Source organism: Borostomias antarcticus, assembly GCF_949987555.1.
Source record: "Borostomias antarcticus genome assembly, contig: scaffold_58, whole genome shotgun sequence".
Lineage (NCBI taxonomy): Eukaryota > Metazoa > Chordata > Actinopteri > Stomiiformes > Stomiidae > Borostomias > Borostomias antarcticus.
Window position 1 is genome coordinate 14,735 of NW_028176531.1, and position 15,025 is coordinate 29,759.

The 15,025-nt window shown below is 45.5% G+C and overlaps 1 protein-coding gene across 1 annotated transcript in view; it reads left to right on the plus strand.

The window, feature by feature from the left end:
• LOC311328383 (NLR family CARD domain-containing protein 3-like) overlaps positions 1–15,025 on the plus strand; it is a gene marked incomplete at its 5' end in the record, with an annotated part of 62,403 nt that overhangs the window by 13,211 nt on the left and 34,167 nt on the right. Inside the window, one exon of the mRNA XM_084462358.1 lies at positions 8,565–8,738. Within this exon, the coding sequence (XP_084318484.1) occupies positions 8,565–8,738 (174 nt within the window). The remainder of the gene's footprint in view (positions 1–8,564; positions 8,739–15,025) is intronic.

Below are 15,025 nucleotides of genomic sequence, written 5' to 3' on the forward strand. Positions count from 1 at the left end.
GGTTTATCTATGGGCCCGCTAGCCTATAGGCAGGTTTATCTATGGGCCCGCTAGCCTATAGGCAGGTTTATCTATGGTGGCCTGCTAGCCTATAGACAGGTTTATCTATGGGCCCGCTAGCCTATAGGCAGGTTTATCTATGGTGGCCCGCTAGCCTATAGGCAGGTTTATCTATGGTGGCCCGCTAGCCTATAGACAGGTTTATCTATGGTGGCCCGCTAGCCTATAGGCAGGTTTATCTATGGTGGCCCGCTAGCCTATAGGCAGGTTTATCTATGGTGGCCCACTAGCCTATAGGCAGGTTTATCTATGGGCCCGCTAGCCTATAGACAGGTTTATCTACGGTGGCCCGCTAGCCTATAGACAGGTTTATCTATGGTGGCCCGTTAGCCTATAGGCAGGTTTATCTATGGTGGCCCGCTAGCCTATAGGCAGGTTTATCTATGGTGGCCCGCTAGCCTATAGGCAGGTTTATCTATGGTGGCCCGCTAGCCTATAGGCAGGTTTATCTATGGGCCCGCTAGCCTATAGACAGGTTTATCTATGGGCCCGCTAGCCTATAGGCAGGTTTATCTATGGTGGCCTGCTAGCCTATAGACAGGTTTATCTATGGGCCCGCTAGCCTATAGACAGGTTTATCTATGGGCCCGCTAGCCTATAGACAGGTTTATCTATGGTGGCCTGCTAGCCTATAGGCAGGTTTATCTATGGTGGCCCGCTAGCCTATAGGCAGGTTTATCTATGGTGGCCCGCTAGCTTATAGGCAGGTTTATCTATGGGCCCGCTAGCCTATAGGCAGGTTTATCTATGGTGGCCTGCTAGCTTATAGGCAGGTTTATCTATGGGCCCGCTAGCCTATAGGCAGGTTTATCTATGGGCCCGCTAGCCTATAGACAGGTTTATCTATGGGCCCGCTAGCCTATAGGCAGGTTTATCTATGGGCCCGCTAGCCTATAGACAGGTTTATCTATGGGCCCGCTAGCCTATAGGCAGGTTTATCTATGGGCCCGCTAGCCTATAGGCAGGTTTATCTATGGGCCCGCTAGCCTATAGGCAGGTTTATCTATGGGCCCGCTAGCCTATAGACAGGTTTATCTATGGGCCCGCTAGCCTATAGACAGGTTTATCTATGGGCCCGCTAGCCTATAGGCAGGTTTATCTATGGTGGCCCGCTAGCCTATAGGCAGGTTTATCTATGGTGGCCCGCTAGCCTATAGACAGGTTTATCTTACGGCTGTTTTTTCATCGCATAGGCCTACTAGTCAATAGCCTACACACAAAATTAATTGGCCTATTCGTTTTTTTTTTATTCAAAAGGAATCATAATATATGGAAATGTAATTTTAGCCTATTGTAGGCCTAATACAATTATGGGGAATTATTTATCCGGACATTATGACCGGAGAGATTTTAATATATCGGACTTCAACGGATTTTTCCGGAAAAAAACGGTAATTACCGGCTAACGGAAACCCAGGTGTCAGATCAGGATTTGATTGACATTTTGATCCGCCAATGAGAAACAATCTCATCAAAACTAGCAACGCACTATGCACAGCAACTAAAAGTCCAGCCATATATGTTTGAGCCGTCAGATACTCAAGGATACAGAAATACAGTAGAAGCCCTGCCATCTCCAAATAATTCATTTTAATCGATCACTGAATGGTGAGTTCCAAAATGCTTTTCTATCCATTAGTAGAATTAGTTAGCCACAGCTAGTCCTAACCATACTAGCTAGCGCCAACATTATTAGGCTGCTAAGCAGCTACAAAGCACTGAGTTGGCCAGCTAACAATGTTAGATTTCTTTAGAAAAAGGTGAGGTTAACAATAAACATGGAACATTTACTTAAACTTTATCATTAGCAAGTAACTTACATGATCGATCTCTAGGCTCTGGGCATCGGGGAGAGGCTGAAGTGGAGGGAGAGAGGGTACTGCTCCAGCTACAAGACATAGCCGTTGTGCAAAACACATGGCTTTCTGTCAGAATGTAATGAATGAGCGCAGCATATGAAGGTATGTTTCATATGAAGGTATGTTTCATATGAAGGTATGTTTCATATGAAGGTATGTTTCATATGAAGGTATGTTTCATATGAAGGTATGTTTCATATGAAGGTATGTTTCATATGAAGGTATGTTTCATATGAAGGTATGTTTCATATGAAGGTATGTTTCATATGAAGGTATGTTTCATATGAAGGTATGTTTCATATGAAGGTATGTTTCATATGAAGGTATGTTTCATATGAAGGTATGTTTCATATGAAGGTATGTTTCATATGAAGGTATGTTTCATATGAAGGTATGTTTCATATGAAGGTATGTTTCATATGAAGGTGTGTTTCATATGAAGGTATGTTTCATATGAAGGTATGTTTCCAGACTGCTCCACCACGGCTCACCAAAAACACGGACCACTGTTTCTCTAAATCCAACACAGTTGGAAAACTAAAGAGTGACTTGTCATCTCACCGATGAGCACCCAGGGACAGCACAAACAATCATGATGGTGCACAGGGTGGGGAGATAGAGGATAGATAAAAATAGATACCTTAGATGGATAGATAAAAATAGACAAAGATACTAGGCTGGATCAAATAACCCAATGGGACCGAAGGTCGTTCGTATCTCTGGTATCTCTGAAATGTCCGAATGACTGAAACATGTTAAAATGCACCAAATTCAATAAGTGGTACTTGTTACATAAAAACTCATAATAGACCGATAAATACCCTTAATTACTTGTGAAAATGCATCAAAATTGCAATCAAATAGCCAACTAAACTCATATAGCCTAGCCTATAATAGACCTACAGTAGCCTATAATAAAATAAACTAATTTCCACTTGAGTGCATGCTTTGATCAAATAGCCTACTTTATTCTCAAATGAGGCCCACGCTGCATCGATAGGCTACTGTATTCGCAGAACAAAATGGTATAGCCTAAAAAACAACAACATTATAACAATTAGAGCAAATGATAATCAATCAATAAATAAATGAATTGACAGACAAGTTGTCGTGTGGCTATTGCAGCCTAAACAACCGATGTAGGCTAACGTGGCCTAGGCTGTAGGCTATTATTTAACAAATACAGTAGGCCTAGTAGGCTAATCTACATGCTTAAAACACGTCTGTGTTCCTGAAGTCCATTAACTGGGAAGATGACTCGATGCTCCTCTTCTTCAGGTTGCTGACGCGCTTTCTGGCTGCCAAGGAATGCAGCTCTCGCGCAGCAGACTCGTTTGCGTTTTGTGCTCGACATTAGAACAAAGAAATGAAACGTGACAGTAGGCTACAGCCTACAGGCAACATGTAGGTCTACATACAGTTCTGTTTTTATTCACAGTAGGATACAGTACATGTTTATTATGACAGATTTAAATGCAAGTAGGCCTACAGTACTGTAATGAAAATCCCACCAGTAACCAGATAGCAGGCTCAAAAAAAAAAAGAAGAAGTTTTTTAAGCCTGTCCGGTAGACCGGGAGGTTCGGATCTCTGAAGTTCGGATGAGTGGGGTCCTACTGTATATATAAATGTTTACTCCCTGTCTAAAGCAGCGCTTATCTTGTTAGCTGACACTATGTGGACTTCACCGTGTCAGCATCTGGGAGAGCTGTGTGGTAGTTTCTCAGTGCTCTCGTGTTCTCCCGTGCTCTGGGAGAGCTGTGTGGTAGTTTCTCAGTGCTCTAGTGTTCTCCCGTGCTCTGGGAGAGCTGTGTGGTAGTTTCTCAGTGCTCTCGTGTTCTCCCGTGCTCTGGGAGAGCTGTGTGGTAGTTTCTCAGTGCTCTCGTGTTCTCCCGTGCTCTGGGAGAGCTGTGTGGTAGTTTCTCAGTGCTCTCGTGTTCTCCCGTGCTCTGGGAGAGCTGTGTGGTAGTTTCTCAGTGCTCTCGTGTTCTCCCGTGCTCTGGGAGAGCTGTGTGGTAGTTTCTCAGTGCTCTCGTGTTCTCCCGTGCTCTGGGAGAGCTGTGTGGTAGTTTCTCAGTGCTCTCGTGTTCTCCCGTGCTCTGGGAGAGCTGTGTGGTAGTTTCTCAGTGCTCTCGTGTTCTCCCGTGCTCTGGGAGAGCTGTGTGGTAGTTTCTCAGTGCTCTCGTGTTCTCCCGTGCTCTGGGAGAGCTGTGTGGTAGTTTCTCAGTGCTCTAGTGTTCTCCCGTGCTCTGGGAGAGCTGTGTGGTAGTTTCTCAGTGCTCTCGTGTTCTCCCGTGCTCTGGGAGAGCTGTGTGGTAGTTTCTCAGTGCTCTTGTGTTCTCCCGTGCTCTGGGAGAGCTGTGTGGTAGTTTCTCAGTGCTCTCGTGTTCTCCCGTGCTCTGGGAGAGCTGTGTGGTAGTTTCTCAGTGCTCTCGTGTTCTCCCGTGCTCTGGGAGAGCTGTGTGGTAGTTTCTCAGTGCTCTCGTGTTCTCCCGTGCTCTGGGAGAGCTGTGTGGTAGTTTCTCAGTGCTCTAGTGTTCTCCCGTGCTCTGGGAGAGCTGTGTGGTAGTTTCTCAGTGCTCTCGTGTTCTCCCGTGCTCTGGGAGAGCTGTGTGGTAGTTTCTCAGTGCTCTCGTGTTCTCCCGTGCTCTGGGAGAGCTGTGTGGTAGTTTCTCAGTGCTCTCGTGTTCTCCCGTGCTCTGGGAGAGCTGTGTGGTAGTTTCTCAGTGCTCTCGTGTTCTCCCGTGCTCTGGGAGAGCTGTGTGGTAGTTTCTCAGTGCTCTCGTGTTCTCCCGTGCTCTGGGAGAGCTGTGTGGTAGTTTCTCAGTGCTCTCGTGTTCTCCCGTGCTCTGGGAGAGCTGTGTGGTAGTTTCTCAGTGCTCTCGTGTTCTCCCGTGCTCTGGGAGAGCTGTGTGGTAGTTTCTCAGTGCTCTCGTGTTCTCCCGTGCTCTGGGAGAGCTGTGTGGTAGTTTCTCAGTGCTCTCGTGTTCTCCCGTGCTCTGGGAGAGCTGTGTGGTAGTTTCTCAGTGCTCTCGTGTTCTCCCGTGCTCTGGGAGAGCTGTGTGGTAGTTTCTCAGTGCTCTCGTGTTCTCCCGTGCTCTGGGAGAGCTGTGTGGTAGTTTCTCAGTGCTCTCGTGTTCTCCCGTGCTCTGGGAGAGCTGTGTGGTAGTTTCTCAGTGCTCTCGTGTTCTCCCGTGCTCTGGGAGAGCTGTGTGGTAGTTTCTCAGTGCTCTCGTGTTCTCCCGTGCTCTGGGAGAGCTGTGTGGTAGTTTCTCAGTGCTCTCGTGTTCTCCCGTGCTCTGGGAGAGCTGTGTGGTAGTTTCTCAGTGCTCTCGTGTTCTCCCGTGCTCTGGGAGAGCTGTGTGGTAGTTTCTCAGTGCTCTAGTGTTCTCCCGTGCTCTGGGAGAGCTGTGTGGTAGTTTCTCAGTGCTCTCGTGTTCTCCCGTGCTCTGGGAGAGCTGTGTGGTAGTTTCTCAGTGCTCTCGTGTTCTCCCGTGCTCTGGGAGAGCTGTGTGGTAGTTTCTCAGTGCTCTCGTGTTCTCCCGTGCTCTGGGAGAGCTGTGTGGTAGTTTCTCAGTGCTCTCGTGTTCTCCCGTGCTCTGGGAGAGCTGTGTGGTAGTTTCTCAGTGCTCTCGTGTTCTCCCGTGCTCTGGGAGAGCTGTGTGGTAGTTTCTCAGTGCTCTCGTGTTCTCCCGTGCTCTGGGAGAGCTGTGTGGTAGTTTCTCAGTGCTCTCGTGTTCTCCCGTGCTCTGGGAGAGCTGTGTGGTAGTTTCTCAGTGCTCTTATGTTCTCCCGTGCTCTGCAGCTCTGTTGTTGTGTGTGATCACGCGTGCACCTCGCTCTGCACGAATGCTCTTTACTGAGCTCTGTGTGTCTCCCCTATATGTTATGTGTAATGAGTTTTAGTCAGTGAGGCATTCTTACTCCCATCTATTCTCTGACCTTCTAAAATAGATTTCCGGTCTTTAACTGGTCAGAACCAGCTGGAGCTGACCCCCCTATAACTTTTAAAAACTGCTAACTCAGCGCTTGGCATGTTTCCACCTCCTCACATTGCACCATACATACATCCAGTGAGGAGTAACACGTTAGAAAGTACCCGTGCGCAATGCATCAACAATCCCTCGCCTACACGGCTGGCAGCTCTGTCTATGGCTCTGACAACGGGAGCTCTCTGCCATGGAAACACCAACACTATTTCTCCCTCCTCAAGATCAAGGACTAAATACTGGTCAAGTGTAATCTATGTATAGAGGCCCATAAGGTGTGAACCTGAATCAGTTATTCTGAAAGCACAAATGCCATGGAAACAGGTATTTTTCCTACCCTCATTCCTCGTTATTATTCAGGAAAAGGTGCAAATGCAGTCACCTCTGTCGTGGTGCAGCAAACTAGCCCAAACTAGCCTACTCCTGATTTCTCTAAATCGTATGCTACCAACGGACACATCACCTAGAAGCTGCGTCAGTTATCGATTCATATCATTGTGGATGGCCACAAGTTAAAAATGCCCTTTTTTGCAACATAGGACTTTAATTTCACTATTCATTTCATGTAGGCTCCTACACATGATTGAAAAGTGATCAGTAGTGACTATGTTCTGTATTGGTCCATGTAGCCTACAGCATGCAGCGGGCTGAGAGCTGACTGTTCTATCATCCTCTAGGCCTGTACATCAACATTGAGATTAAAACCTGTATTTTTAGCTGTTGGTGTTCATTTCCCCCATATCAAAATATAACATGCTGTATACTGTAGGCTATCAAATTAAACGTTTGAGAAGCTTCTCCTCTTGAGGTTGGCTTATTGGTTTGAAGGCTAGGAATGTTGTAGGTCACTGGACTACAGTACATACAGTAGAGTTGACAAAATAGGGACTATCATCTCAAAGCTTACATACAGACATATACAGACTGTAGGTGGTGGGTGGGTCCTTTATTGAAGGAACAAAGACACAATCAACATGAAATACAAATGTAAATTGGGTACAAAATATACACAAAATTCCAATACACAAGAGTGCAAATAAACAATGTGTAAAACATGCCTAGGTTTACATGATGAAGTATCAAGTAGTAATTATACAACAGAGAGTTTGGATACTTGATTCTGATTGGCTAGCAGCCGTGGTAAAATACTCTGTAACCCACGGCTGCGACCGCATAACAATTAGTTAATCTCATTGACGAGGCCATTGATAAAATCAAGCGGTATGCTATGCTTTGCGTAGCAACCACTCGCAGCAACCTCGCCTTTTTGTATCCTATTACAATAACGCACTCATTAGTTCGACTCCAACACTTCCACACCCCTACCAGCAAAAACGAGTGCTCTGGAGAACTGTTTTAATAACTGCACCATGGCTGGAAATATTCAAATAAACGTGAACCACCCGAATTATGCCTTATGTCTTATGTGAACAAGGCCAACCCAAATAGGCGAGATAGCCTATGTTGCCTGGCAACCATTTAATTCAGAACTATAGCCCATCGCCGAAGATTTTGTAATCCTAAAATGATAAGAATGATCAGTAAATAAATGATTGAATGTTACTACTGAGTGTTTTTTGTGAATATATATATGTAGTAACCGTTGAAGAAAAGCAATTGACCACGAGAGGCAGTGGGTTACAGGGGATTTTACCACAGCTATACTTCTAACAACGCCCCGTAGCTGTGGTAAAATCCCCTGTAACCCACTGCCTCTCGTGGTCAATTGCTTAAGTAGGCTATAGCATGTTGGTAAATGTCCATGTCCTGTCCAAAGAGCCTTAGCACCCTCCAAGCTGACTCAGGTCCATAGTGTCCAGCCAATCAGGACGCTGATTGGATGCTGAGTATTCATTAGAGCATGGGTTCCCAAACTCCCACCAATGTGGGCCTCCCCTCTGAAAACAGTGACACACCCACGCCCCCTCAACCCCCCAAATGTGTCCATTTTGCAAGGCAGCGTCAGCTAGCCCATAACGTTACACAGCTAAGTTAGCTCGGTGGCACCTGCTGCTAGTAAACGTTATGACGTTTTCGCACAATACATTCATGCCTGCGGGGGGAGGCTCTCTCTGCACTATCCACAAATTTAGTATTATATTATAGTATCTCTCCCATTATTTATTTCAATCTTCTGACCTTTAAAATCACGTTTCATTCATAAAAACCATAGACATTTCAAAAATAAATAACATATTTTTACTTCTTTTTTTTCTAACCATCCCTCCGCGCCTCCCCTGACTTTCTTTGGGGCCCCCTGGGGGAGGCCCGCCTCACAGTTTGGGAATGCCTGCATTAGAGGAATGAAAAACCTGCTCATGACTAAAACATATTAGATGCAGCAGCACTCTCTCTCCTAGCTCCAGAATGAGTCAGTCTGTTTATAATTCAGTCTGAGAGAGCAAGACAATATAGCTGACATTCCTCCTTTTCACCACTAGTGTAGCAGTGTTTGTTTGTAGAATAAATGTCATCTTTGTCACAGTTAAATTATACAGAAAGCAAAGCTACTATCACAGAAGACTGAAGTGAAGAGTGAAGTTACCCGTTTCTGTACTTTATTAGACTGAAAATGTGTTTTGCCAATGAAAACACGCTTTCTCAAAGCACTGATTACTGGTTAAAATGTTTGCTAATACTTGTCCTTGTCTCCTCAGCCTGAGTGGATGCAGATTAACAGGGACATGCTGTTCTCTGCTGGCCTCATCTCTCAGCTCAAACCCCTCCCACCTGAGAGAGTTAGACCTGAGTAACAATGACCTGCAGGATTCAGGAGTGAAGCTGCTCTCTGCTGGACTGGGGAGTCCACACTGCAAACTGGAGAAACTGAGGTCTGTATCCCTGAGCATATTCACATGTTAAATGATGGGATTTAAATGTCTAAGTAATTGAACATCTCTGTCCTTGAAGAGGGATGTTTTGAGCATCAACATTCAAGTTGAGAAATTATCTTTGGACTACAGTACATACAGTAGAGTTGACAAAATAGTGACTATCATCTCAAAGCTTACATACAGACATATACAGACTGTAGGTGGTGGGTGGGTCCTTTATTGAAGGAACAAAGACACAATCAAGACTAAATACAAATGTGGATTAGGTACAAAACAGGGGCGCTGCTAGGATCCCAAATCATTAGGGGTTGAGGGAAAAGCATCAGGGGCTGAAGTTACGAGGCAGTGAGAACCTGTTCATTTAGGTTTTTGGGGGGGCCGCATATATTTAGGGGGCCCATTTGGGTTCGCCTCTATGCACCAAAGACAAGCACATACACACACTCATACAGATTGCACAGTAATCCACAAACTGCTCAAATACTGGTAAGTGGAATCAAAATGTACTCTTTAGTGTGAACTAAATCAACAACATCAGCACGGTTCAAACAGAGGACATAACTTCTCTCTAGTATGCTTTGACTAATCTGAAGCTATCACTGACTTGGGACACCCAGGTGTTGGACCTCTCAGAACACCACAGAAGACAGGCTCACGTCCTCCACCTCCACAATGTCAACCTGCTGAAGTAGCAGTGGTTGTAACTGAACGTATCGACTCCTGTGTGTCACATGAGATGGTCACCTGAAACACAGATCATGATGAGAATGAATACATTCTGATGAACATAACCCATACAGCAGCATAGAAGCTCACATTCAATATAACAACATGAACATAACCCATACAGCAGCATAGAAGCTCACATTCAATATAACAACATGAACACAACCCACACAGCAGCATAGAAGCTCACATTCAATATAACAACATGAACATAACCCATACAGCAGCATAGAAGCTCACATTCAATATAACAACATGAACATAACCCATACAGCAGGGATCTTGCTGGTGTTTATCTAACAAGCATGTCAGTCATATATTTTGGAGCACGGTTGTGGAGTGATTTATAAACCAGTAGAAGAATCTTGAAGTCTATTCTGAAGCTGACGGGTAGCCAATGCAGAGCCTTCAGGACGGGTGTGATGTGAGCCCTCCGTCTGGATTTTGTAAGGACTCGTGCCGCGGCGTTTTGTATAATTTGCAGACGATTGATGGTTTTCTTTGGTAGGCCACAAAAGAGGGCATTGCAATAGTCCAGTCTGCTGGTTATAAATGCATGCATAAGTCTTTCAGTGTCGGCCTTTGAAAGGAAGGATTGCACTTTTGCCATGTTTCTTAAATGATAGAAAGATACGCTAGTTATGTTATTGACATGAGATTCAAAGTTCAGATCAGAGTCGACTATGACACCTAGATTTCTAACCTGGTGTTTTGTGTTTAGTGCCAGTGTATTTAAATGTGTGTGTGTGTGTGACCTCAGACAGGTGAGGGGGAGGGCTCTGTATGACCCTGGTGACCTCAGACAGGTGAGGGGGAGGGCTCTGTATGACCCTGGTGACCTCAGACAGGTGAGGGGGAGGGCTCTGTATGACCCTGGTGACCTCAGACAGGTGAGGGGGAGGGCTCTGTATGACCCTGGTGACCTCAGACAGGTGAGGGGGAGGGCTCTGTATGACCCTGGTGACCTCAGACAGGTGAGGGGGAGGGCTCTGTATGACCCTGGTGACCTCAGACAGGTGAGGGGGAGGGCTCTGTATGACCCTGGTGACCTCAGACAGGTGAGGGGGAGGGCTCTGTATGACCCTGGTGACCTCAGACAGGTGAGGGGGAGGGCTCTGTATGACCCTGGTGACCTCAGACAGGTGAGGGGGAGGGCTCTGTATGACCCTGGTGACCTCAGACAGGTGAGGGGGAGGGCTCTGTATGACCCTGGTGACCTCAGACAGGTGAAGGGGAGGGCTCTGTATGAGGCATGTGTGAAGGCGAGGAACGTCGGGGTCTTGCAGGGGGTTGGGTTCCACCAGTGGCAGGGGGTTCTAGGTGGGGGGAGCAGTGTGAGGTTCAGGTGGTGGGTGCTGTATAAGCCCCCCATCCCTAAAAGGACAGGGGACTTGCAGTGGAGAGTGGTGCACAGGGCCCTGATGACCGAGCGCTTTCTGGCCGGGCTTGACCCCGGGGTGGGGGAGGGGGGCCCATACTGTGGTGAGGTGGAGACGGTGGTTCATGTGTTTTCTGTTTGTCTTGTTCCTCTGTTTGTGCTGTTACAGCCCTCATGTGTGAGGTTGGGGTTTGTGTTTTCTAAGGAACTGTTTGTTTTGGGCCCACAGTACACGTGCAGGAGGAGGGCAAAGTGTGTTTTGCTCAATGTTGTGTTTGGGTGAGCTAAGTTGTCCATTTGGATTACAGGGAGGAATAAGGTGAGAGGGGCGGGGCCACGGACCCAGTCCAGGTGGTTAGGGGGAGGGTCTCTGCTTCTTAGGGTAGAATACACCTATTTTGTGATCAATAACAATGTGGCTGAGTTTGAGAGGGTGTGGGGTCTGGGGGTGGCAATTTGTACGGTGGGGGCAGATGGGTTTGATGTTGGATGTGAGCTGATGCCGTTCTGTGCTACTGGGTGTGGGGGGGGGGGGGGATGTTTAGTGTTTTGTAAGGATGTCTCATTAAAGAGCATCAAAAGTCAAAGTCTATGTTCCTCCTCTCTCTCCTCTTCTCTCTGTTCCTCCTCTCTCTCTCCTCTCTCTCTCTCCTCTTCTATCTGTTCCTCCTCTTCTCTCTCTCCTCTCTGTTCCTCCTCTTCTCTCTCTCCTCTTCTCTCTCTCCTCTTCTCTCTGTCCCTCCTCTCTCTCTCCTCTCCTCTCCTCTCTGTTCCTCTTCTCTCTCTCCTCTTCTCTCTCTCCTCTTCTCTCTGTCCCTCCTCTCTCTCTCCTCTTCTCTCTGTCCCTCCTCTCTCTCTCTCTCCTCTTCTCTCTCTCCTCTTCTCTCTGTCCCTCCTCTCTCTCTCCTCTTCTCTCTCTCCTCTTCTCTCTATTCCTCCTCTCTCTCTCCTCTTCTCTGCTCCTCCTCTCTCTCTCTCTCTTCTCTCTGCTCCTCCTCTCTCTCTCCTCTTCTCTCTGTCTCTCCTCTCTCTCCTAGCTCCAGAATGAGTCAGTCTGTTTATAATTCAGTCTGAGAGAGGAAGACAATATAGCTGACATTCCTCCTTTTCACCACTAGTGTAGCAGTGTTTGTTTGTAGAATAAATGTCATCTTTGTCACAGTTAGCAGTTAATTATACAGAAAGCAAAGCTACTATCACAGAAGACTCAGGAGTGAAGTTACCCTTTTCTAGACTTTATTAGTCTGACAATGTGTTTATCCAATGCAAACACACTTTGTTAATGTACTGATTGCTGATGAAAATGTTTGCTAATAACCTTACTGTTCTGGGTTCAACATCTGTCCGTTGTGGTCATATAAAGGAATCGAGCAGAATACTGATGTATATCCTATGTATACAGATCTTAACAGACAGTTGGATTACCTGAAGCCATGAATCACGTGGGTTTATTAATCAATAAGCATATAGTGTTACAAAACAATAGCCCAGATACAATAACTAGGCTGAGTACAATTATTACATTGTTATGCCAATTGTTACAATATCGAGTTGTTGTCGAAGGAGAAGTGGAAGTAGAAGCCAGGAAATTAGAGAAGAATGTAGCATGAAGAATGCAGTATTATGGTACAGCTGTTGAGCGGCTTAAGGGGCTAGCAAGCTAGCATGTTAACAGGTTACAAGGCTAGGAGGCTAAGAAGCTAAGCTAAGCTGCCCTCGGCTAAGCAGCCCGGTGGTTCTTAAATACACTCTACCAGGGGGGCGTCATGTGACATCTCAGATTATGGTGATAGGCTGCAATGGTACAGTGATCTAGTCATTTGTCGATCAGCCAGGTCAAGATTAGACCGTTGCTAGGGGACCGGACATTCTAGATGTCTCCGATGTCTGATTACCCAATTCTAGCAGCTGCTGTTTACTCTTACAGAAGAACTGGTCAGCAGAGAACCTTCCTTCACCTTCTCTGCCCTCAGACTGTATGGCCTAGGCAAAAGGTCAGAGTTTACTGTGGCCTAAACTGAGTATATGGAAAACAACAAAAAGGTGAAGTTTCTGCCTACTTCAATACCACTGCAATAACTGATTATTAGTCAGATCACTTAAATCATTACAGCTCATTTCATATACAAAGACAACACAATATGCTTTACAGACAGGGGGAGAGGATGTAGCCTACATGTAGCCTACTGATCCTACCCCTAATTATGTGGCAGACTGCATGGGGAGCGCAGCGACTCAACATAATCGATGAGTTTGGAGAGAGAGAGGGTCGTGCACCAAGACTCCGTGAGCACACAGCGGACGAGGGGGGGGTAGCCGGAGACTAACAGGTCATGCAGTCAATAGATCTAGTTTTGAATGATATTGTAATGCCCTCTGGTTATAGTAGAATATCTCTACTGGAGCTGTTTAATCCAGGAATGTGATGAATTTGATCATGTCAGAGTTGCTCAGAGCTTAGCTGGACTGGCTCAGAAGAAATGCATTTATCCTACAGCTTGACCGTAGCTAGCGAGCTAGACAGCCACAGGAGGAACTGGACTGCCCTTCCCCCTTCCCAATGCTGTTTATATTCAAATACACTTGATGAGCTGGGGGGAGGGGAGGATTCAACCAACGCCAACAGTCATCAACAAATACATTTCCATCCCTGTTTGTCTTCCATGTCTGGTGCGCATTCTCTGCTTTTAAAGTAATATTGAATCCAAGTTCTAATTGTAATCTCTATCTGCGCTGCTGGGATAACTATATTATAGCCTATTATTACTAGGCTACTGTTCACCTTATTATTTATTTATCTAGGTACAGGTAAGAGACGAATGGTTGTAAACCATGAATATAGTATATTGGAATTAATTTAAACAAGTGCATTTGTATTCCATTTTCAAGTATTGCTGATTTCCCGTTCCTATAGGAACAAAGTAGCCTACATTTAGTTGAATTGTTATAGAACCCATGCCTGCATGGCAATAAAATAACATACTGTAATACCTTCTTTTCGTAGGGTAGCCTACTTCTTAAACGTTAGTCTAAGCTTGTTTAATACGTTATTTGACTGTCTACTATGGTCAGCCATCCAGTAAATGTTGGTCAAACTGTACGCTAAATGCATTTCTTCTGAGCCAGTCCTGCTAAGAGCAGCTCTGATCAAATTCATAGCATAGACTACTGCATTATAGTGCTACAGTATTTATTCATTGTATATTTAATGTCTTTGTATGCTTGCCAACATTGAAATGAGGTCCCTCGATGATAATAGGCCATTGTTAATCCAAGTGTTCATAATCACAATGATAGTGAGTATACTCGTCATAAAGGCTAATAGCGATTGAGTCCAGTCAAATTGACATTTAAGTGCTCGGTGGTTGTCTTTTAGGCCTAGCCTATTGATTAACAGATACATTCACACTAGCTCATTTGTGTCAAAATACAGTATCCCACATCAGCATGGTGGCTTGTAGAGTCTCTTGCCTTTAGCATACAGGCTTACCTCAGATCATTCACTTCATCATTCATTGTAAACTAGGAGTGAAACCTCAGTGTGTGGTTATATGTTAGTTGTTGATACTTTCTTGATGAATTAAGGTTTATATATATAAAGGTGATGCCTTTCTCCCTGTTTGGGGGATAAACTCGATTCAAATGCAGACTGCCCATTGGAGTTGACTAGGCCCCATCAACAGTACTGTTTGTTCTATCATCAGGTTGTTTTAACAGGTCTTGAGGGAGATTTGAATAGTGGGTCCAAACTAGCGTGGGGGCATGGAGACGGGAACAGGACCATTAGGCTACGCTATTGACAACAATGATGGGCTAATAGAAGTGTTAGGCTGTTGATTTAAACAGTCATGTCAGTGCTCACTGCTATGAGATTAATGTAGAATTAATAGCCTATAGAATAACCCCATTCAAAAAAGAAGTTTTGTTCCAATAACCACTGGCCTAGTGAATCTGTTGGCTCGCTCTTTTTTTGCTCCCCACTTGACATCGCTCGTCTTTCAGTAAACGGATAAATTCACATTTTTGTCAAAATCCCGTATCTCACATCAGCATGGTGGCTTGTAGAGTCTCTTTCCTATGGACACACTAGGCCTCCCTCAGCTCATTCATTCAATTCATCATTCAACCAATCAGTCTCTCTTCTGCATTCCACATTATAATCACAAGTTCACATCACTAT